The sequence below is a fragment of the Psammomys obesus genome, unplaced genomic scaffold (genome assembly GCF_907164565.1).
Source record: "Psammomys obesus unplaced genomic scaffold, mPsaObe1.curated_primary_1811, whole genome shotgun sequence".
Lineage (NCBI taxonomy): Eukaryota > Metazoa > Chordata > Mammalia > Rodentia > Muridae > Psammomys > Psammomys obesus.
The window spans coordinates 2,797,332-2,820,219 of record NW_026594377.1 but is presented as its reverse complement, the minus strand read 5'-3'; the positions used below and the strand labels follow the sequence as shown (position 1 = coordinate 2,820,219).

Genomic DNA, 22,888 nt, shown 5'->3' with positions numbered 1-22,888 from the left:
GGAGACTCAAGAATGGCCACTAAACTTATCCTTAGCTACAACTTAGACCCAGGCAATTTACTGCCACATACTAATGTGCAGACTGACAATCTTTGGCTGTGCTTTTTATGGACACTTTGCAGCTCCATCACTTTTAAGCTTTAGAAAATGCTCAGCTATAATCTCTACGGTAAAGTTAGTTATGGTCAAATTCAAAGTCATGACATGAAACACACAAGCTTCCCAATATCAAAATGTCAGAAAATGCAGGACAACATCAAATTTCTATCGCCTCATTCCTTAAGCTAATTCATTACTTTCTAAGCCTTTCTAAAGCCTTTGAGAGGGCTCAAAGGGTAAAGCCTGATGTCCTGAGTGTGACTCACAGCTATGGACAACTGATGGCTACTGGGGGTGGAAAAGTCAAGTTTTCTTTAAGGGTGTGGCTCTTGGAACATCCACCATGCTCTAGTGGGTGGGTCACATCTAAGAATATACTGACATTAATTAGAGTCAATGAATGCTTTCAAAAAATAAAATTAAAAAGGAAAAGAAATGCAGGGGTAGGGAGGTAAGAGCAGATTTGATGAAGTTGGGGAAAGAGTTTGGGGTGAATACGATTAAATACATTACATAAAATTCCCCAAGAATTAATACATTTTTAAACAGTTTTCTGAAATTATTTAATCTGGGAATCAGATATTGCCCTCTAAAATTATGGTAAAGCAAGGAGAAGAATTGCAGAGGTAGGAAGATAGCCCCCACATCCGCCCCCACATCCGCCCCCACATCCGCCCCCACATCCGCCCCCACAAAAGGGTCTTTAGTCCACCCTCTGCTTTTGAAGATGAGGAACTGAGAGATAAAAAGTAACTTCCAGTTTTGACATTCAGTACCAGAAGGGGTCAACACCTGTTCTTAGAGCTTCTCCTACTTAAACCATGCCCTAAACAAACAAACAAACAAAAGGTGGCTTATTTGACAACACTGCTTTCTTAGGATACTCTGGGAACTGGCATAGAAACTACACAGTAGTTTCCTCCCTTCTTTCAAGGCATGCCACTAGCATTCATGTACAGTTAAGGACAAAACCCTTCTCAAGGAGATGAGACTAAGTCGAAGACACCAAATGTTACACTATACTTTCTCCCTGAAACCTTGAATGAATGTTCGGTCTACCAAAGTCCGATGAGAATGAGCCACAGTCTTATAACAATCCACTAACACTAACAAGTCCACAGAGCACTGTTCTATCTAACACTCCCATATGCATTATTTTATTCCAGTCACTCCATTTTGCAAGGAAAGACACTGAGAGCCAGAGCCATATTGGCCAAGGCCACAGATGGTAAACAGTAACGCTGGAAGTTGAACATAGTCCTGTAATTCCATGTTCAGTTTAACAATTCTACATTCTCCCCACCCAGTGTTGATGGTGACGCTAAGCCAAACACAACAGCAGACCAAAGGACTGAGTGAACCCCACCCTCAGACCAGCTAAGCAATGACTAAAGCCTTTGCTGGAGCACAGAGCTTCAAAAATGAGGTTTTCCGGGGTCATTTTAAGCCCCTGACTATCTTCTAAGAATTCCGGGCTGGTCAGATGATCTGCAGCAGCAGGGGCAGAGCTGGACCTGTCAAGTACACTGGGCTCTGGGTGACATGACCCAGCTGTGCAGGCGGCTCCCTGAAAGCAAGGACACTCCCAAACATTCCAAACCCCGTGGAACTAGAAGGAGGAACTTACAGAGACCCTAGCAAACCTGACAAAATGTTCTGGGCCACATTTGTGCTTTTAGGCCAGGAAGATAATTACAAATAAAATCCCTCCAAAACCTCAGACTCTGCCTTCTTACTGGAAGTGGATATGGGGAAACAAGCAGGGATTTCCATTTGATTTTTTTACCACTGGCATTGTATTTTTTTCATAATTTTGAAAACTAGATTAAAATAAAAATTAATAGATATAAGGATTATAACGTGCACTAAACTATTATCAAGGTAAAAAAAAAAAAGGCTGACATTAATGACACAAACTAGGAACACAAAATTATTATTATTGCCATTATAGTACCAGGGGCTCAGACATGGCTGGCTTCAAAGTTGTTATACAGCCAAGACTGGCCTGGAACTCTTGATTCTCCTGCCTCTAATGCCTAAGTCTGAGATTACAGGTGTACACCCCATTCTCAGCTCAAGAAAAGTATTTTAATCAAAAGTTTTAGAACCACAGTCTAGACATGAGACCTTTATAATGCAACTACAGGATAAAAAGACTTATTTAGAAATTATAATTAAACTTTCCCTGGCTATAACACAAGAAATAGAACAATTTGGAGAGAAGTAGAAATATGTCCACTACTTACTCTGTGCTAGTCATTTCCATCAATTTTGCTTGATCTCAATAATGAAAAAGATATCATCCACAAAAGGAGACCAAGGAAAAAGAAGGTATGCACAGTTCATATTGCTGCATAGCTGCCAGCCCTTGGAGTAGAAAGATCCAAAGGGCAAAGCTGGAGCTACAGATAAGCCTACAAAAACCGCCACCACTGAACAGAGGACCTGCATCTAGGGAGAGTACACAGGAACAGTGCCTGCATTATAGCAGGCCTTTCTCCTAACACCCTGTGTGCATTACATACACATAGTCCTATTTCCCAAAGATGCTAACTGGTGTGGCATCACAGGCCTGAAACCAGAAAAGTTTTCACAAGTATTGATGGATTTACACTTGGCTACCCCAACCCCTTCTCTCCTGATCACATTGCATGGGAGGCTGCATCAGAGAAATGACTGACTGGACGATGGGGAATAGAAGTGCTACCTGGAGCCTGACAAAGCCTCAAATATGCTGACAATGTGAGCTCTTCTACACTTTACTGGTGTGCCCTAACAAAGTCTTCTTGAGAACCTGACTCAAGGGAATACAACTTAAACAATAAAAACGCCCAAGTTAACATTTATGGAGCTTTTCCTAGGACAGACAAACTATGCCAAATGTTTCACACGCTGCACTTTGGTCTTTACAAGAGCCTCCCCGTGGGATGAGTTCCATTCTCATCCTTACCTAACACATGAAGAAACTGAGCTTCCAGAGAGATTAACTGACGAGAAGCCACGCCCTATGAACTAGACGAAAAATATAAAGCCACAGGCCTGTGACTGCTAACCACTGCACTATTCTTCCCACAAACATGTCTAGTACAATTTCTAGTCCATGAATTCTCTCTGCACTTATGAGGAGAGTGAAATATCCAGGTACAGAAGGTCAAAACATTATACTGACTGGCCAATAAAACAAATGGCATTATAAAGTACTATAAATAGAAGCTAAAAAAAAAATCTGTGATCAACTCACAAAATGCCAATTTGACCAATACATGCACACAAACAAGCCTCCTATGCAATCAGCTAATTCGCCTGAGAACTCGGGGGCTGGTACTCTCAGGTCTGGGTGGGTGGGTCTTCTAACCCAAGCATAGGAAGATGGGGATTATCAGTGGGCCACACTCACTCATGCCCTACTTACTCTTTAGTGTCGCTGTGGTTCCTTATGTCTGTTGAACATGACAGGGACCTTTCTAGAGATAAACCGCAGAGCTGAAATATATTTTTTCCTTAGATAACTGGGTATCCTTTAACGTAGCAAGCCTACCCCTAAATTCTAAGATGACATTATTCCATATTAACTACAAAGCCAACTTTCTTTTCAGAGCAGTGACACAATAAAATAAGTGATGAAATAAGAATGGCATCCTTGTGAAGCAGAATGTACCACTAAATGAGCAAACTCAAACTGATGGCCTTCTGCCTGCTAGAAGCTTCACAGAGCTTCTGAAGATGCATTCACAGTCTAAGCACCAAGCCATGGGTAATCCTCTCAGAAAGCAGAGGGGTTCCACAGAGGAAACTAATGCCAGTGTCCCAGCACTACCCCAGAATGAGTACCCTCCTCACTTCTGTTAGCCTTACTGACAAAATAAAAATAATAATAAAAAGCATTTTAAGTTTTTATCCAAGACTGTCCTACATTGCTTTATATTTGAAATTATATTTATATTTGAAAATCCAAACCCAAGGAATTTTCTATAACGACCTCTGTACATGATCCAGACTGTCTCAGACCCGGGACCACTCAACCCAAATCCCTGTTACCTGTGTCAGCAAACAGTCTGCCCCGTGAATCTGTCAGGGATAGGAGAACGACCTGTCCCATCTGCTCAGCAAACTTTCATCTTCCATAAGCGCTCTTTTAATGTACTTCTGAAGTTGCTTCTGTGTGAATGCACACTGCTACACACTGACTCCACAGTGACATTCTCCCAGAATGCCACTGTATCCCTTGGGGGCTGCCTGTGGGATAAGAACTTGAAAAAAGTTGAAGGAGTCCTGCCCCCTCTTCCCAGCCTGCCTTCTAAAGAGGCAGCTTCCCTCCAACAGACCTGCTTCAAAAGTCCAGACCCAGTGAAGTCACTCATGACTTCACAAACCTCCCACTTAACTCTTTAAAAGCCAGAGCAGAGCTAGTAGCAGGGAGAAACAGCAGACATCTTAGTATAATTGGGGTGGTGGCCGTTTAAGAGGGGGGAAATGTTCGTTCAACACCATTCTAAAATAAGTTACTCCCAGCTCTGTCTTTTATAAGAGCACCAAGGTTTCAGAAGTACTATGTTAAAAAGACAGAATTTCTAGTAGCTCCCATATCCTGATTGAACTAGCCTACAAAACAAATTCAGTTCATTTATTTGACAAGTAGTTAAAGATATGTTCGATACACATTCCAGTGGCTAGTATTTTTGTATTTTCATTATGACTTTGTTTCTGGTTTTCTGCAATTTCCCTGTGAAAATATTTATTGTCCTTTTGTTCCACTCGAGTCAGCCAGAAGTGGACAGCCACACTCACAGCTGTCAGACAAGGGCAACAACTGCCACAAAAGCATCTGGGAGAGAACTGGGACAAGAATAATTGAGCAATCTGATCCAGACCCAGCCTCCAGACTCAACTAATGGATACCAGATTCTCTACCAGAGCTCCTAAAAGGAAAGGGGACTCAAGTGACTGCGATGTTTTCTTTGCCTATTTTTCCTTCAACCTTGGCCTATTTTGTAGGGATGGGAAAAGGAAGAAGAACTAAGAGTTACCTTATAAACAGAAACTCATTAAATTACATTCACTCAAAGAAAAATGGAGCAAGCACTTTTAAGAGTGGTTCACCAAAAAAATTATTATACTATCCACACACCAATTTTTATTCCTAAATATGTGCCTAGGCCTAGAGAAAGATTCCAATGTTTACACAGGAAGCTGTGTGTTTCATAATAAGTGAACATCACCATGCTGTTACAGATAACAAAAATATTACTATAAGAAAATAGAGACATACTCTGACATGGGCTCTATTGCCTGCTTTCTAATCCCCCTGACGGGGCTGCCCTACCAGGCCACAAAGGAAGAGGACTAACAGTCCTCATGCGACAAGAAGAGCTGGGATGGGGTATAATGGGGCTCCCCTTTTCTGAGGATTAGGGGAGACGGTGGGGATCTGGGAGAAGAGGAGGAACTGGTCTACAATCTGGATGTAAAGTGAATTAATTAATTGATTAAAATATTAAAAAGGAAAAAGAAAATAGAGGCATAATTATAATGCATTCATTATATGACTGCTCCATAGCAACTAACTGATGCATTAGGGATTTAGAGTAAATAAATGCATTTCAGATGTTGAGGGAAGAAAAAAACAGTGCTACCTACCACAGGAAACAAAGAGATGACAACTTATGCAGCCTAAACACATATGAAAAGACATGTGTTTTCATGGACACATGTCTAATAGAAATGATAAACATCAGCACAGCAGTTACCCTGCCCCAGAAAGAAAAACAGGTGAGAGGTGGTCCTGAGCCTGTAATCCAGGTGGGATGTTTCCATTCCCAGACTGAATGGTGAAACCACAAGCTAATTATTTTCTGCACTGTTTGTTATGTCTACAACATTACCCATGTTACTTACTTGAAATCAGCTGTGTGATGGCTACACTTTCTAAGTGTTCAGAATGGAGATTAACAGGAAAAGAAACTTCATTCTGGACTCCCAGCTGCCAAAATCTAAGCAGCTGCTGCTGATTCTACCAAGGTCTCCGTGTCTGTATCTCTCTGTCTGTCTGTGTCTCCCCTTGGTCCTTTCTATCTTTCCCACCCTGTCTCCCACCCCAGCAAGCAGTTCCACACATAAACCTCCTTCAAAGCCTACATTAAAAAGCAGCGCTCCAGGAGAGTGCTTGTGACTCAGCACTGCAGCTACCCTGTCCTGAGGGCCTCAGCCTGCCTCCCAGCACTGCAGTTACAGTGAAGCAGCGGAGCTCAGATGCTCCGTACGTTCTTCAGTCAATAAAATCAGTTTCTAGTACATCCCCACAACTGGATAATAGATTCTCTGACGCCCCAAAATGAGACCTGAGAAACTTACAGACTAATAGGTGAGAGGGACTGGTACTGAGGTATAATATTATGAGAAACCTTAAAGTGCCTAAGTGATTGCCAAGTGAAATCTACTTCACAGATTTGTTTTACAATATAATTAATTCATTCAATACCTCTTCTTCTCTCTATCATAAAGACTATAATAGTGATCTTGACAAGAAAATGTCACAGTGTTTGTGAAAAGCTGTTGTTAGTGAAGTTTTTAAAAGAGAGTAAGATTTCTATTATAACTCCTTATCTCCAAGTAATATGATGCTCCTAGAATTATCATTACACATATACAATGTTTTAAGGGTACCTTACCATAGTCCATTCACATGGAATGACTTTGAGGATGTTGTAAAGGTAATTCAAACACTATTATTATCGATAATATAAAATGTTGAGGACTCACAACATTTTAGTAAATTGTTTACTCATACCATATTGGTAAGATGTTATCTCAAACAAGAAAAGAATAAGAATAAAATGTGAGCTTAACAGATGTCCCTCAACTGAAGAATGGATAAGGAAACTGTGATACATTTACACAATGGAATACTACTCAGTTATTAAAAACAAGGAAATCATGAAATTTGCAGGCAAATGGATAGAACTAGAAAGGAGGGAGGTACCTTCCTGAGGGAGGTAACCCAGACCCAGAAAGACGCATATGGTATGAACTCACTTATAAGTGGATATTAGTCATATAGTACAGGATAAACATAAGACAACCCACAGACCCAAAGAAGCTAAGAAACAAAGAGGGCTCAAGGGAGGATGCCTGAATCTCACTCAGAAGGGAAAATGACTAGGCAGCAAGAGTGGATGATGAGAGGGAACTGGGTAGGAGATGGTGTGGGGCTGGAAGCATGTGTGGAGATCAGGTGTGAAGAGAGCAAGCGCAGAAGGTAAAGGGTCTGGGAAAGATAAGGGAAACCGAGGGGGGAGACAATCTCTCTGAGACATTTTGAAGACCTGCGACATGACAGGCTCCTGGGAGGATATGGGGTGACTCTATCTGGGGCTACTAGAAGCAGGGGAATGAGAGACTTAAGTGGCAGGACTTATAGTAGAGGGTGAGAAACATCAATCCACCTACAAAACCTTTGACCCAAAATGAACCCTGTCTACAAGAAGTACAGGGATAAAGATAGAGCAGAGATTGAGGGAATGTCCAACCAAAAACTGGCCCAACCTGAGTCCCACCCTATGAAAGAGAGCCAACCCCTGACTCTATTAATGATACTCTGCTGTGCCTGCAGACAGAAGCCTAGCATAGTTGCCCTTTGAGAGGCTCCAACCAGCAGCAGATCAAAACAGATACTGAGACTCACAGCCCAACATTAGACAGAGGTTTGGGGAGTCTTGTGAAAATGTGTATATGGGGGGGAAGTAGAATAGAAGGACTTGGAGGGGACAAGAACTCCACAGGAAGACCAACAGAGTCAACTAATGTAGGACTATGGGGACTCAGTCACTGAAGCACCAACCAAAGAGCATGCATGCACTAGCCCCTCAACAAATACGTAACCAATGGGCAGCTTGGTCTTCATGTGGGTCCCCTAGGAGGTAGAGCAGGGTGCTCTCTGACATGGACTCTATTGCCTGCTTTTGGATCACTTTACCCTAGCGGGGCTGTTTTGCCTGGCCTGAGTTGAAAAGGATACACTCAGTCCTGATGTGATGTGATATGCTGAGGTGGGTTGATGAGGAGAGTCCCCTTTTCTGAGAAGAAGAGGAGAGGGGAAAAGGGGAAGATGGTGGGAGGGGGAACCAGGAGGGGGCTATGTTTGAGATGTAAAGTGAATAAATAAACTTATTAAAACAAAACAAAAAGAATCGATATACTTCACCATTAATAAGCTTTCTACTTTTCTGAGAAAAAAAAAAATGTCTGAGTCAATTTGAAAAGGGGAAAGATTTACTTGAGACCACAGTTTCATATGTTTCAGCCTGGTCTCTTGGTCCCACTGATTTAGATCTGCGGCAAGACAAGACCTCATGATATACAGGAGCACATGACAGTGTCCACACTAAGGACTGGGGCCTGTGCTTGCTAATTTTACATCTACTTGACACAAGCTAGAGTTATCTGAAAGGAGGAAACCTCAATTGAGAAAATGCCTCTATAAGATCTGGCAGTAGGGCACTTTTTTAATTAGTAATGGATGGAGGAGGGCCCAGCCCATTGTGGGTAGTGCCATCCCTGAGTTGGTGATCCTGGGTTCTAAAAGAAAGCAGGCTGAGCAAACCAGAATGAGCAAGCCAGTAAGCGGCACCCCTCCATGGCCTCTGTATCAGCTCCTGCCTCCAAGTGCCTGCCCTGCTTGAGTTCCTGTCCTTGCTTTTGATAATTAACTGTTACATGGAACTGTGAGTGAAATAAACCCTTTCTTCCCCAAGTTGCTTTTAGTCATGGTGTTTCATCATAGCAATAATAACTCTTATTAGGCCAGTGCTAAGTGATGATTTCTTCCTCCTTGTCTAGGCACAGAAGTAGAAACAGATAAGCCTTTCGTCCAGCATTTTCTGAGTTGCCGCTGGCTCTAGTCTCACTGACCCTCCTTTCCTGTAACTCCTGCGGTAGAATGTCACAGCCTGAACCACTGTAGTTCTTGACCTGACTTTGTCTGCCACATAAACAACTTCTATATGCTCCCAGAAAGTTGGAAGTACATTGAATTTTTTATATACATGGTCTACAGCATTTTATCAAAATTTGCAGTCACCAAGAGATCATAAAACAAAACACCTAAAATGGCTCTCCCTGTTGAGAGACAGATACTTTCTCCAAAAGAACCCAGCCAGAGATGCTTCAGGAAAACTCTGCTCACAGGCATACTCCTGCTCTCATAAGTCTCCTTTCCTGGAGGGGGGGCACTTTTCTCTCAGTGAGATATCCCTGGACACATCTTTCTATGAGGGACACTCCTCATTTAGTATTACTAATGCAAGACTAAAGGCTCTTTCTATAGCACCAGCCAATGTCTACAGCCTGCAGCATCAGAGCAGCACCACTCTTCATGATATGGAAAATCTAAACATGGACTTAGCAGCTAGACCCTGTGCTAGGGGCTTTCAGCTCTATGAAGCCCTTAAATCCCATAGCTATAAAGTACACAGAGCATCATTATCCCAATTTTGAAAACAAAATTAAACCAAGTTTCAAAATGAATACATATACTGGACCAAAACCTTATACTTTGATACCCTGTGTACTTTTCAATATCTTGCTGTGAAACAAGTCATTCGCTATCTATTTCACAGGGAAACATGGCTACAGTGTTGAAATTTTCTGGTTTTGAATTTGTCCCTCCAAAAGATAATAGAATTCCTAGAATTTTCTATTATAGAAAATTCTAAGACAGAGCAGGCTGCTAGAAAATACAGATTTACTAGAAACCTGTAATGTGAAGAGAACTAAAGAAAAAGAGCACTGACATTTATTATATACCTTTAAAATACTTTATCCTCATTTAACCTTCCTTCCACCAGCATCTCCACATACATATATAAAAAACACATTTCAAAACTAAATTCATAAAACTTACAAGGTTTAGCAGTCCCTTCTAGCTGAGATGCTAAACGGCAGGCAGATGAACTAAGGATGCAGGCAAGAGCAAGTGAAGTGATGGGTATCTGTAAGTATACACATGATGGCAGATGACAGCTACGGAGCATTTGCCCTACCTACATTGTCATTTAATCTCAAGCTGGATATCAATGGTAAAACAGATAAAATAAACCCCTTGCGAATGCAAGACTAAAGGCTCTTTCTATAGCACCAGCCACTGTCTATAGCCTGCAGCAACAGATCAAACAACTACTCATTACAACTATGTGTACAACTATCCATTCATATTTAGTAATCCAGGAAATGCCCCTGGCTTGCCAATTTGACAAACCACTATAGTATAGCTGATCTTTTCTTGAATCTCAAACTTCTGTTTACTCACATCATTTGCTTACATCCACAGAAACTGTCCAAAATTCATGTTAAATATACCCTACATTAGATTTCCCAAAGAGACAATAGTACAAAAACCACAACCATGGAATTAATGAGAGTGGCACTGCTACCTTCCCCAGAAGGCAATCTCTTGAGGGTCTTTAGTGTAGACAGAGTTGGCAGAATCATGCAGTCCATTGGTGATCCCCATCACTATCCCGCCATCTGCTGACACACTCAGGACATCCTGATGTCCTCCCAGAGAGGTCCTCTCCAAGAACTGACCGCTTTCTTTAATGCGCTGCTGTATCATCGGAGTTAGCGGCATCTCAAAGCTAAAATAGCTATCAGGTTCTGAGTACAGCGTTTCTAATGACTCTGCACTGTAGTATAAGGAAGTGTTGTCCAAAATGGTTTCAAATTGGCTGCTGTACACATCAGTGGAGTCCTCTGTGTATCCAGGCTCAAGAATATCATCATCTCCTCCCCTGAGGTGCTCCTCTTGTTCGAGAAACCTGGAAAATTAGTAAAAGCAACAATTCTCAATATTAAGTTTTTTTCTTTTCATTTCCTGACTTCAAGCAACCATATAAAAAAGATAGTATTGTGTGAATGTAACTGTTATATTCACTTATCTTATGGCTTCTTAACACATTTGAGAAGAAAGATATGAAGCCTACTTAAATTAACATATTCTCTTTAGGTTATTTTATAGGTACAAGTGTTCTGCCTGAATGTATGTATATGGCACATGCATTCCTGGAGCCCACAGAAGTCAGAAGAGGGCATCAGATACCCTGAAACTGAAATTCTGGGTGGTTGTAAAGCTTTATGTAGGTACAGGGAATTGAACCCAGGTCCTCTGAAGAACATGTGCTATTAATTACGAAGCTAAATCCCCAAAACCAGGATAAAATATAAAAATATCTTAATACACTTGTCACTAATTTATAGACAAGTTATTAAAGTTTCAAACTAGTTTCCTATATCTTTTATAGTATATATTTGAATAAAATACTAAATTTTCCTTTCAATCAGCCATACCCAGATCATACAACTATCCTCATAAATTTTAAGAGAACCATATACATATCATGTAAACTTGACACAGCAAATGATCAGTAAAAATGCACTGAACTTTTGCTGGCTATTAATACTTTCTGATTTAAGAGCAGATGCACCATGGAGCTGTCAGAATCCAGCGGCTGCCCTCTGCTGACATAAAGTAGAACTTCAGAGAGTTAGGGTTCAGAGCTGAGGATCAACTTCTGCAAAGCAAACAATTGTTAGGCTTTTCTCTGGAGAGGGCTGTTTCTCTGGACTCCTTAGTTGCTCTTAGTCCTTTGAGTAAGGTTAGGGTCCCTGGGCTCTTCCACCCCTGCCCCTGTCCATATTGTCCTGTCTATTGTTGTCCCTGTTCAGCTCATGTTTATGCAGTCATATTCATGAGATTATAGGGGTGTAGCTTGCATTCCTAGCAAATAGTTATCTAATACCATATAGTTAACCCTGAAAACATACATACCTGTAGCATTATACAGACTGACCAGGTTGTATTTATGTATCTAGGAATATATATATATATATTCTATGCATGTATTTAACATGTAGGTATATAACATATATATGTATGTAACAGCAATTAATGAAAAAAGAGACTGAATTTCAAAGAGAACAAGAAAGGGTGTATTGCAGAGTCTGGAGCTGGTAAAGGAAAGAGGAAAATTATTATCTTTAAAAAAAGTAAAAGAATTTTTTAAAAAGCTAATAAACATGACATTTGTGAAAGACAGCCAAACATACAAAAAGCCATATACAACTTCAGCATTAATATAAATGACTGGGGCACCAAAGCTGTCATACAGATGTTAAAATTAATATCCAGATGTTCTTTGAATATTAAAATGAACATTCAGATAGCTTAGATAAGTCAGTGGTCAGAGCAGCAGAAAAACATGGACCTGAAGTACTGCTGTGTTGACTACTTGCTTGTAATTTCAGATGACTTTACTTAACCTCTCTGGACCTCTGGTTCCTATAAATAGGAATAAAACTGAAGTAGGAAGTATCTATTAAACGTCTCATAAATAATTCCTATGTATTACCAGAATCCACACATAACAGTATGACTGAGTGTCTTTGTTGGTATTAGCCTACTGTCATTCCACTTTGTACCAAATCATTTTCTGGGCTTATACTTCTTAATGGCTTTCCATTGGTCTCAAAACAAAAATCCTATATAAACCTCATTCCCCATTTTCTGTCTAGCTAACTCCCTCAGTTCTCAAGTCTCACATAACTAACATGTTTACAGAAAGATATTGTCCGAGCTGCCACCTGAATAAGCCTCTTTCTTGCCTTTCAAGTTTACCATTCCAGTAGATTGCTGTTTTTCCTTCACAGTAGCTAAACAGTATTTATGTGGTTAATTTTCATACTTCACACTTATGTCTATAGACAAAGTTCTCATGCACTTTCCCCATTTTGTTAATTTACAGCATCTAACAGGGCCAGGAACACAATAAGCAACTTGAGAATATTTATAGACAAAAAAGGACGAGAAGAAAAGAGAATGGGAACAAGGAACTACTAGTCCAAATAGCAGTAAAAGTGTGCATGTCAGAGTGATGTAAAGACAGAGCTATGCACTGGCTTTAATAGAAGGCTGCTTTTGTGATCCTTGTAGTCACCCAAAAGGATCCTCTTCTCTTTCTCTCTCTCTTCTCTCCTCCCACCCCCACATATACACACACCTTCAGTCTTTTTTGCTTATTTGGTTGGTTGGTTGTTTGAGACAGGGTTTCTCTGTTGTAGCCCTGGCTGTCCTGAACTCACTCTGTAGACCAGGCTGGCCTCAAACTCTGTAGATCTGCCTGCCTCTATCTCCCAAGTGCTGGGATTAAAGGTGTGCACCATCACTGCCCAACTCCTTCAGTCTTTACAGATATAATTTTTACTATATAAACCAATGGTTCTCAACCTTCCTAATCGTGACTCTTTAATACAACGCCTCATACTATGGTGACTGCCAACCATAAAATTATTTTCATTGCTACTTCACAACTGTAATTTTGCTACTTTTATTAATCATAATGAAAATATCTGCATTTTCCAATGGTCTTTGACAACCCCTGTGAAAGGGCCATTCAACCCCCAGGTTGAGAACCACTATAACATGTGTAATAAGGAATGACAGAAGAAAAGAAGGCTAACATTCAAAATATACTAGTACAGGATACAACAAATGACTTGTCAACAACAATGATAAGACGTGCTCAGAGGGACTGAAGAGAGATAGCTGTGTCTTCCATAACCAGGCTCTAAGGTGGCATAGATGTGAGACATGTTGCAGAAGGCCAGAAAATGCCAAGTTGACTTACCTAGGCAATATATCAGAACACAGGCTATTTGTGACAAGAAGAGATTCATTTGTGAATATCAAGGAACAAAGGAACTGGAGTCTGTTCTACCTCTGACCTTCTGAGATGTCCTTTCAAGCCACAGAGACTGCATGGCCCAAACCTCTATGTCCATACAGGAAAGCAGGCCATACTACAGGCTGGATGCAGGCAGCACTGGAATCACTGTTTATACTCAGAAGAAGGCCAGATTGGGTTGTAATGACTACATAGGATGTGTCAATGAAGTTTTAATCTTTCATGTCAAAACTATATCTTCACAGTTGAGTGGTCAGTCTCTTCAGCGTTGTTCCCCTGATCTTTGTCTAACAGACAACTTTATTGCATGATCACATTTCTGTTTTAGAAATTTGTAATCTAAGAAGAAACTAGATTACCATAATTTGTCTTCCATTCCATGACATTAAGGACAATAAGTATGGCAGCCCTCCCATTTAAACATAAGGATAAATTGCCATTGGTATGAAACCGAAGACTAGAATGACTCCCAAAAATGTCATTACTATACATATATGATACAGTTACTTCTTATAAGCCATAGTAAGAGCCTTAATAATCATAACAAGTAGAACAACTGAAACAACACAGTGTGATAAAAGCTATATAAAACATGAATTATTTGTTTCTAGAATCCTTCATTTGATATTTTTGAATATCAGTTGGCTCCAGGTAAACGGACTAAATCTTGCATAGTGAACTGACTATTAAGGTGGGACTATGGAACTGTGTGCTGAGTTCCCACATCAGGCACAGGCAGTGGTTTCCTATAACGTGCTCCAGGCATCACCAATTGCATGACAAGTCTAGAACTTACCTTTCTTTATCTGCCTGAGTATCAAGGCTCCCCTCTAGGTGTTCTTTGCTTTCTCTCAGGAAGACTTCATCCTCTCCACTCCCACCAAGAGGTGTAGGGGACAAGGTTCCTAAGCTTGTGCCAGGCCTTGCTGAAGGAGCTTTCCAGGTTTCATCCCAAACACTCCCAGTTAAATGAATGGAATTACTGCACACACCAGCAGCTGATCGATAACGGCTTGTCCCTTTGGCAAACTCTTCGCTCACATGAGAGGCTGCCCTTTCCGGTGATGTCTCAAAGCCTACAGGATGCTGGGTCTCCACCTTCTCTCCTGTGCACTTTGTCTCCACTCCTTGAAACTCTACATGTTTGATCCTTCCTTGGCGACCCATGAAGCCACCCCGATCACATGCCCTAGGATGTGCTCTCTCAAAGTCAGACCTCTGAGCTTTCAAAACACCCACTCTGTCCACAGGGTTGTGGCTCCCTGCTGAACTCAAGGACACAGGACTTGCTGGCTCCTGAACACGAAGAGGCCCTTGCCTCCTGTAATTAGTTATTTGGGACCGTTGTGTCTGAGCTTCTTCAGGTAAGAGTGCAGACAGATCCTCCTGGATGTGCAAAGAGAAATTTTCTTCTGTTGGTACTTCCACTGAAAGAGGTATATCTGGCGATTGTTCTGGGCAGACAGGAAATGTCCTATGGGCTCTCTCTGGCTTATGACTGGCAGTACTCAGCTCTTTGTCCACCTGTTGAACCGAAAAATTATCATCTTTGTCCAGTACCTTTGTAGCCTGAAATGTTCCTGAAGCTATTCTGGCTTCTGTAGCTTTCAGAGCAGAAATTAAAGAGTCAATGGGTTGTAAACTTTGTTCCTGAGGGTGACAGTGAGGGGCACCATTTGGTCCTTCTGTAACACTGTTGAGTGCAGAGTCTTGTCCAGCAAGAAGGTGGACTGCTTGCTGCCCTGGCAGGCGGCATGGCAGAGACTTGGCATCAAAATCAAGAGAGGCTCTTAGGTCTTCTCCTCCTTCTTCCATGGTCCCATATTCTGGAAATTCATTTGTGACAGTCGGTGGGAGTAAAGTGCTTCCTCCATGGTCACCTAAGAATGGAACAGAGTGGAAGCATGACATCAGGCCTAGTCTGTAATAGTAAGTATCATACATATTAAGTTCTCAATAATGCCTATGTTCTTTATTGCTTCATTCCACCCAACCTTGTAACACACACTTCTTATAGCCTTGCAGTGGCCCCTTCTATTCAGCTTACTTTCACATCAACACAGAAGCTTCCACATAGAAGAGGCAGTCTAATGACTCACTCCAAATTTAACCCTACTTCTCATGAAATCCAAGAAATTAGGCTGTAGGGACTCGGGCCTTCATATGCATAAATATTAAAATTACAGTAAGCATCATTATCCAAATACCACCGGTGAAATAATAAATATTGATGCAGGGCATAACCCTAAGCAGCCTAACCCAATACGCCATGAAATCTGAGGCTGAACCTTAGAAAAAGGCAAGATTTATTTAAAGTCAGTAAATATTTTCCAGCTAGAAGTCTGCTCTTCTCTGGCATATATCTGGGGAGGGAAACATTTTTAAAATTCTCTAAAGAGTGACAGTGAAGTGAAAAAATGAAGAAGAAACACAGTGCTAGGGAGGATTTTTTAATTTCTAGTTGAAATCTTGTGTAATTATTTTGTATTTTAATCATTTTAATTATAACAGAAGTAATTTACGTATTTCAAGGTAATTTGATGAACATCTATATAACTGTAGAATGACTAATCTAATAAGCATATATTCCTTACCTCACATAGTTAGTATATATATATATATATATATATATATATATATATATATACACACACACACACATGTGTGTGTATTTATTAAAAACACTTAAAATCTACTTTTTCAGTAATATCAAGTAGTCATTATTAACTGTAGTCACTGTGTTGTAAAACTGACAGCTTAAATTTATATCTAACTGAAACTTTGTATCCACTGATGGACACCTTCATCATCCCACCTGTGTCCCCAGCCTGATGACCATCATTCTTTCTGTCCCATGAGTGCAACATTTGGAGGATCCACATATAGAGTAACCAACTGTATAACATTTAGCTGTATCATATGAGGCATTCCAGAATATAAAACCAATAAAACAGTATTTAATTCAGATGCTTATAATCAATCAAATTGACATTTTCCTATTAAATTGAGACCCAATACCAGCCATTGAGACCTGAGAATAGGGACATTCTGATGAACAACATACTTAAATGAAAGTTTTTATGGGTAATCATTCAGTTAGGTCAGCCTAAGTATCTAACCGCCCTCTGAACTTGGTTTTTGTAACTGTATCAGGAAAATCCTTATTTCTGGTGTACTACCTTCTACTTTATAAAAGAAAATGCCCATTACTTTTGAGCCACTGCCAAGCTACAAGCTTCCTCTTTAGCAAAACAGTAAATGAATGACTGAATATACCCACAGAAGTTGCATGAACAACTCAGCTCGAGGCATCAACAAAATGAGGTAACCTGAAAGCATGTGTTGTCGTATGATATGGTATTACTCATGTACTAAAATTTTGTAAAATAGTAATACTATATCTGAGTGTATGTGTTTGTTTTATAATCCACTTAGAACAATTCAAAATATTTTTCAACATTAAATTAGAATCAAAGCATATATAATATCAGGTACACCTTTGAAGAATTTACAAATTCACTTGACGGAAATGATAGGATATACCTCCCTAACTCTGCAAAGGAATCCTTGGCTTTACAAAGGAAGGCAGCTAAACAACTGGTATCCCTTTTCCTAGGGAAATATATTAACAGTTTCAGTTTTTTCAGTAAGAAGTGCAGGTGAGTGCCTCTAAATATTTACGTTTAAACCTGAAGTCAAATGCTACTGCCTGCATTAATCGAGCGAAGCCTCTGTCTACAATGAACATGTCAGTGTAGAGGTGCGTGGCTGTTTGAGGTACTGAGAAATGACAATTGCTTAGGCCTAAACAGGACATTTATGCCACCCCATCTCAAGTTCAGAGATCATTGCAGGAGAGAGGCAAGAAGGAATTTAAGAGTGAAAAGACAGAGGGAAAGGCTATGAACTGCTGTCTCCTGGGTACATCATAATCTCAATAGCTGTAGCTGTCTGCAATCGGCCTACACAGGACTGGACCTATCAATAGTCAATTGTGGATGAGGGAAGGGCCTTCTGGCCCTATCCCTGTTTGCTGAGCTATTGACTACTGATGGATTCTGGGATAGGGGTAGTCAGTCTTTGGTTGTGGACGCAATGAAGAGCCCACCAGACTCCAGTGGATAGCTCCAAACCCACGGCCACACAGATGGTTCTAGGTAAACTCAATGGGTCTCAAAAACCATGACAGTCATGAATGTGAGGAAGGGATGTGTAGGGAAGAAGCAGGAGTAAGGGGGCAGGAGACTGGCTGGAGCGTGGGGTTACAATAATCAGAATGCACCTTATGCCTGATTGAAACTGTCAGAGAGCAAGTTCTAGAAACATTATAAATGTATCTGGGCATGACAGTGTAAGCCTTTAATCCCAGAACTCGAGAGGCAGAAGCAGAAGAAACACAATGAGTTCAAGGTGAGCATGGTCTATAAAGCAAGTTCCAGGCCAGTCAGAAAAACCTGTCTTAAAATAAATATAAAGCTATTTAAAAAATAACAATATAGGACTTTGATTTGTTCCCTTTTAATATTAAGTAGTCTTAAATACATCACAAAATTATGTAATGATTACCACTTTCTCATTCCAAAACATTTTATTAACCCTCTAAATAAATGCCACATCCATTAGCAATCACTTTTTTTGTGCTTTCTCTTTTACCCCTGAAATAAATATCAGTCTTCTTTACCTCTGTGAACACAGAGACTCTGAACATTTGCATATAATTATGTTCATATAATGACATTTTCTTCTTATTTATGCCACAACAACAGTATTTTCAAGATAATTCAAGTTGTAATACATGTCCAAATTTTATCACACTTCTTCATCAAATTATATTAAATTATACAGAATAACACATTTTCTTTATTCACTCATTAACTAATAAATATTTGGGGGTTGTTTCCTCCTTTGGCTTTTAAGTAACAAATTTGTATAATTGTTTCTGTGTCAACATATAGTTTAAGGTCTCATGGCTGAATGTGGAGTTTTGTAGTCAGCTGGTAAGTGTATTTCTGTTTTTTTCTTTTTAAGTGTATAATGGCTTTCTAGAGCAACTATGCCAGTTGGTTTTCCTGCCAGTGTGTCGAGGGTTCTACTGGTGCTTGTGTTTGATCACAGATAACCTCCATACAAGGAATAAAGCACATTTCACCATGCTTCTGACTGCCCTACTAACTAATGACATGGAGCATCTTGCCATGTGTTGGACATTTGTATGTTTTTTTAAAAAAACTTGTCTATTCAGATCTTTTACCTATTTTACAATTAAGTTATATCATTTACTATTTAATTACAAAAACTTATAAACATTTTATAAGTTGTCTTTTTACTTGATTGACAGCATCTTTCAAATTATGAAAGTTTATAATTTTGATTTAAGGTGCAGTTTACCTGTTTTCCTATGTTTTGCTTATCTTTTGTTATATGTAACAAACCACAATCCTATCCAAGGTTAAAAAAAATATTCTTATTTTATTTTAATAGCTTTTATAGGGTTAGCTATTTTAAGTTAATATTTGTGTGTGGTATGACACAGAGATTCGGGTTCATTCTACCGCATGTGGACATCTAGTTGTCTCAGTGCTATCTGCTGAAAAGACTATTCTCCCTGCTCACTGAATTGCCTTGATGCCTTTGTAAATACTCAGTTGACCAACACTGTTAGGGCTTATTTTAACTCTGCACTCTACCACGTTGAGCTATACACATCAGCATACCTCGTCTTAATCACTGTTGCTCTGAAGTAGGTAAAGTGTGGAACTTAGAGACTCTCCCACCTTTGCTCTTCCTTTTGCAGATTATGTTGACCACTCTGGGTCCCTTACATTTCCTATTTAAGATCAACTTACCAGACAGCTGAATTTTTAACAAGAATGGCAATTAATCTATTGTGTACTACATTCTTAGCCATATTACTATGACATGAGCTGTCCTTCCAGTAACTCTTCTTGAATTTCTTTCAATAATGTTTTCTAGTTTTGTGAACAAGTTTAATTATCGTATTAAGTTTATTTTATTCTTACTGACAATATTGAGTGGATTTCTAAAAATTTCACTTCTAGGCTGTGCATTTCTACCACCTGGAAGTACCTTCGGCTGCTACTTACTACTCTTGGACTCAACTACCTTTCTGAGCTTGTGCTTTAGAGCTCATGGTATTTTATATGTTTCCTGAAGTTTTGCTCATAAAATACTTGAATATCTGTGAATAGAGAGGTTTGCATTTTTCCAGTCCCAACCTACAGCATCTCTCAGCTGCCCTTTCAATTTTAGGTCCTTGCTTTTAAACTGAAGGATGGTGTCAGGCATCATAACTTGAAAATTCTGACATATACTGGAAATAAGGTTGAGCACATGGACATTTTGAACTTTATATTCCACCCTTTGCCTTTGTTCAGTGTCTTTTTTTACTTGACATACTTCTCACCTGAAATGATCAGATTACTTTTATCCTTCCAGATCTAATTCCAATTCACTACCTTTAATTAAATCATCCTTTAATAGCCAGTTATTGAAAGAAAGTAAGCACTTTCCCTTACTGGAAATGCCAACAGTACTTTAGCTGTACATATACACAAAATAGGAGCATAACATTAACCTACATTGTAACCTCTGAACAGGAACAATTTTTAAATTGTTTGAGTATGTGACATGTCTGTGTGAATGCCCCATCACCCTGGAGCCAGAGTTGTAGCTGTGAGCCATCCGTCACTGCAGCTGAGATCAAAATGGTTCCTCTAGAGGAGCAGAAGGGTTTTTAACCAATGACCCATGTTTTCATCCCCCAAACAGACACCATGTAGTATTTTAGGAAACTCTACCACAGGGCCACTAAATTCATAGATGTACCCAAATCCACTATGGTGAAATTCATTCAGAAGAGCAAAGTGTTAACTGACATCATCGGGAGCCCACTTTGCCTTAGTTTTTTTTTTTTGTCTACAAAATAAGCATGAAAATAAGCACTGGCCCAGAAAAGCAAAATAGAGAAACAGGGTCTCAAAGAATGTGGTAAGTCCTTCCCTGCAGTTCTAGAGGTTGTATTGGAATGTCCCTCAGAAAGAAAAAGAAAATGCATCAAGTGCAGGAAACGATTGTGTGGCAACTGGTGCAAGCCTAAAAGATGAAAGCAATGAGGCAGGTGAAAGAAAGGGCCTACACGATTCCGCCCAGGGTTCACTACCCCACGTTCTCCATGTCCAAGATTGCTGTCCTAGTAAGAACTGACTTCATAAGTTCTATTTACCTTTAATAAGTAAAGTCTGACCTAAACAGCCAAAGACAAAGATATTCTGAGACCTAAGATGTGAAAAACAGTATCAAACAAAGCACGACATCAGAGCTACAACTGGACTGCACTGACAGTCTTCCGCTTCCTTGGGATAAATTTGTAGAAGACTCAGATGCTACTAAGGTAGCGAAGTCACTGTTTTTCATAGCGGTAAAGTTAATGCAAATAACAAAAAACAAATATTCTTCTAACTACAGAAGTTTCTGCATTCAAGCAACTTTCATGGCATGCCACATACAGAGGATGTGTCACAGGACTCAGGAGTTCTGTTCCATGCAAAAGAAGGAGCCCTTTGTTATACACACAAGATGTGCTTCCTTCTGCTGATTATGCTTCTGATCACCGCTGCCTTTCACAACAAACAAAACTGTAAAATATCGCTCCTGACCTTTTACTTGGAATTTTGTATTTATCCCAACAAAGTAATTCCTATGGAAATTGTACTAGTATGATTATTTCTTAAAGAGAAGGAAAGAAAATGAAAAAATTTTTACTTTACTTTAAGGTTTTGTTTTTTTGTCTGGTCCCTTTCAAAACATTGCTATTGTTTCTGGCCTTCATTTACTCATTCAGCAAACCTTTATATCAATAAGCTGTTATGTAACAAACAGAGGGATAACCAAAGGGGGAGAGTGTGAGCAAAAACAGATTTGGGATAACCAGAGGCTTGGGCAAAAGCAGAGAGAAAGGCTGAGGCAGAAGGGGCTGGCTTGGAACAAAGATGCAGGGAGCTGCTATATCTTCCAGGATGCTCTACTTTTCAGGTACTATCCACACCTATTATCATCTCCCTCTCCCCCACATCCAACCACCTTCTACATATGTCCACCAAAGCCAGCTGCTGAGGGCTGTCACACTTGACTTGAAATGCCTTCCACCCCTCCCCCATACACTGCCACCACACACACTGTAGCCAGCAGTCTAATGCTAACAGTTTCTTCCTGCAGAAAGCCTTACTGAAGTAGCCCAAATCTAAGTATTGAAAAGAACTTAGCGCTTACCTGACTGTGAGACACATAGTCATGAAACTGGAATATCAGGTGCAGAGCTTAACTGCACTCCTTTTTCCCTCTGAAAATAATGTAAATGTAGTCTAAGATACAGGTAGGAAGAAAGTGAAAGGAAGGAGAAGAGTTTCACACTCATTGAAAAAAATACAGTTAGGAGGGAATTTTATTTCATTAAAAGTTGTCTTTTTCTTTCTGAAATCTTATCTACTACCTTCTATATTTGGCAAGACTTCCAGTAAAGTATGTTGCCTGGCATTTGGAATAATTATTTTTCTGTATTCTATAAACCCACTGGCTTTTTTATTTGATTTAATATACTGAGAAAGAAGTTGGATAATTTTGAATGTTACAAGATCAACTTGAACACTGCTTTTCGCTCTGTATTAAGTAGCCATCTGTTTCGGCAACCCAGGGACAGAACTGTAATAAAATGATGGAATAGAAACATAATGTGTTTCAATCAGGAGGAAATGAGCCTGTTTCACGAGGCTGGCTGCAGAGAGACTCTGCCTTCCTAAGAATGATGTCTGAGAACCAGTATAGGAAATACGCTCTTCCTCTCTGGCTAGCAAACTCAAGAGAAAACAAAACAACCATGGACTATTTGGCATACCACACACTTGGTCACCGAAGCTTGAATAAAGAAAAAGAGTTTTCTTAAGCAATTCTAAGAAGCAGAACCTACGCTTCCCCAGGTAACATAATAGCCGTGTCCAGCCTAGGTCCTTTGGGTATACAATTATGAATTCTCCATGCTT

At 39.9% G+C, this 22,888-nt stretch overlaps 1 protein-coding gene across 1 annotated transcript in view; it reads right to left on the bottom strand.

Annotated features, from left to right (window-relative positions):
• Psd3 (pleckstrin and Sec7 domain containing 3) overlaps positions 1–22,888 on the bottom strand; it is a 460,032-nt gene that overhangs the window by 289,881 nt on the left and 147,263 nt on the right. The window contains exons 3-4 of the mRNA XM_055618704.1: positions 14,629–15,712; positions 10,527–10,910 (exon numbers count right to left, since the gene is read on the bottom strand). Coding sequence (XP_055474679.1) covers positions 10,527–10,910; positions 14,629–15,712 — 1,468 coding nt within the window. The remainder of the gene's footprint in view (positions 1–10,526; positions 10,911–14,628; positions 15,713–22,888) is intronic.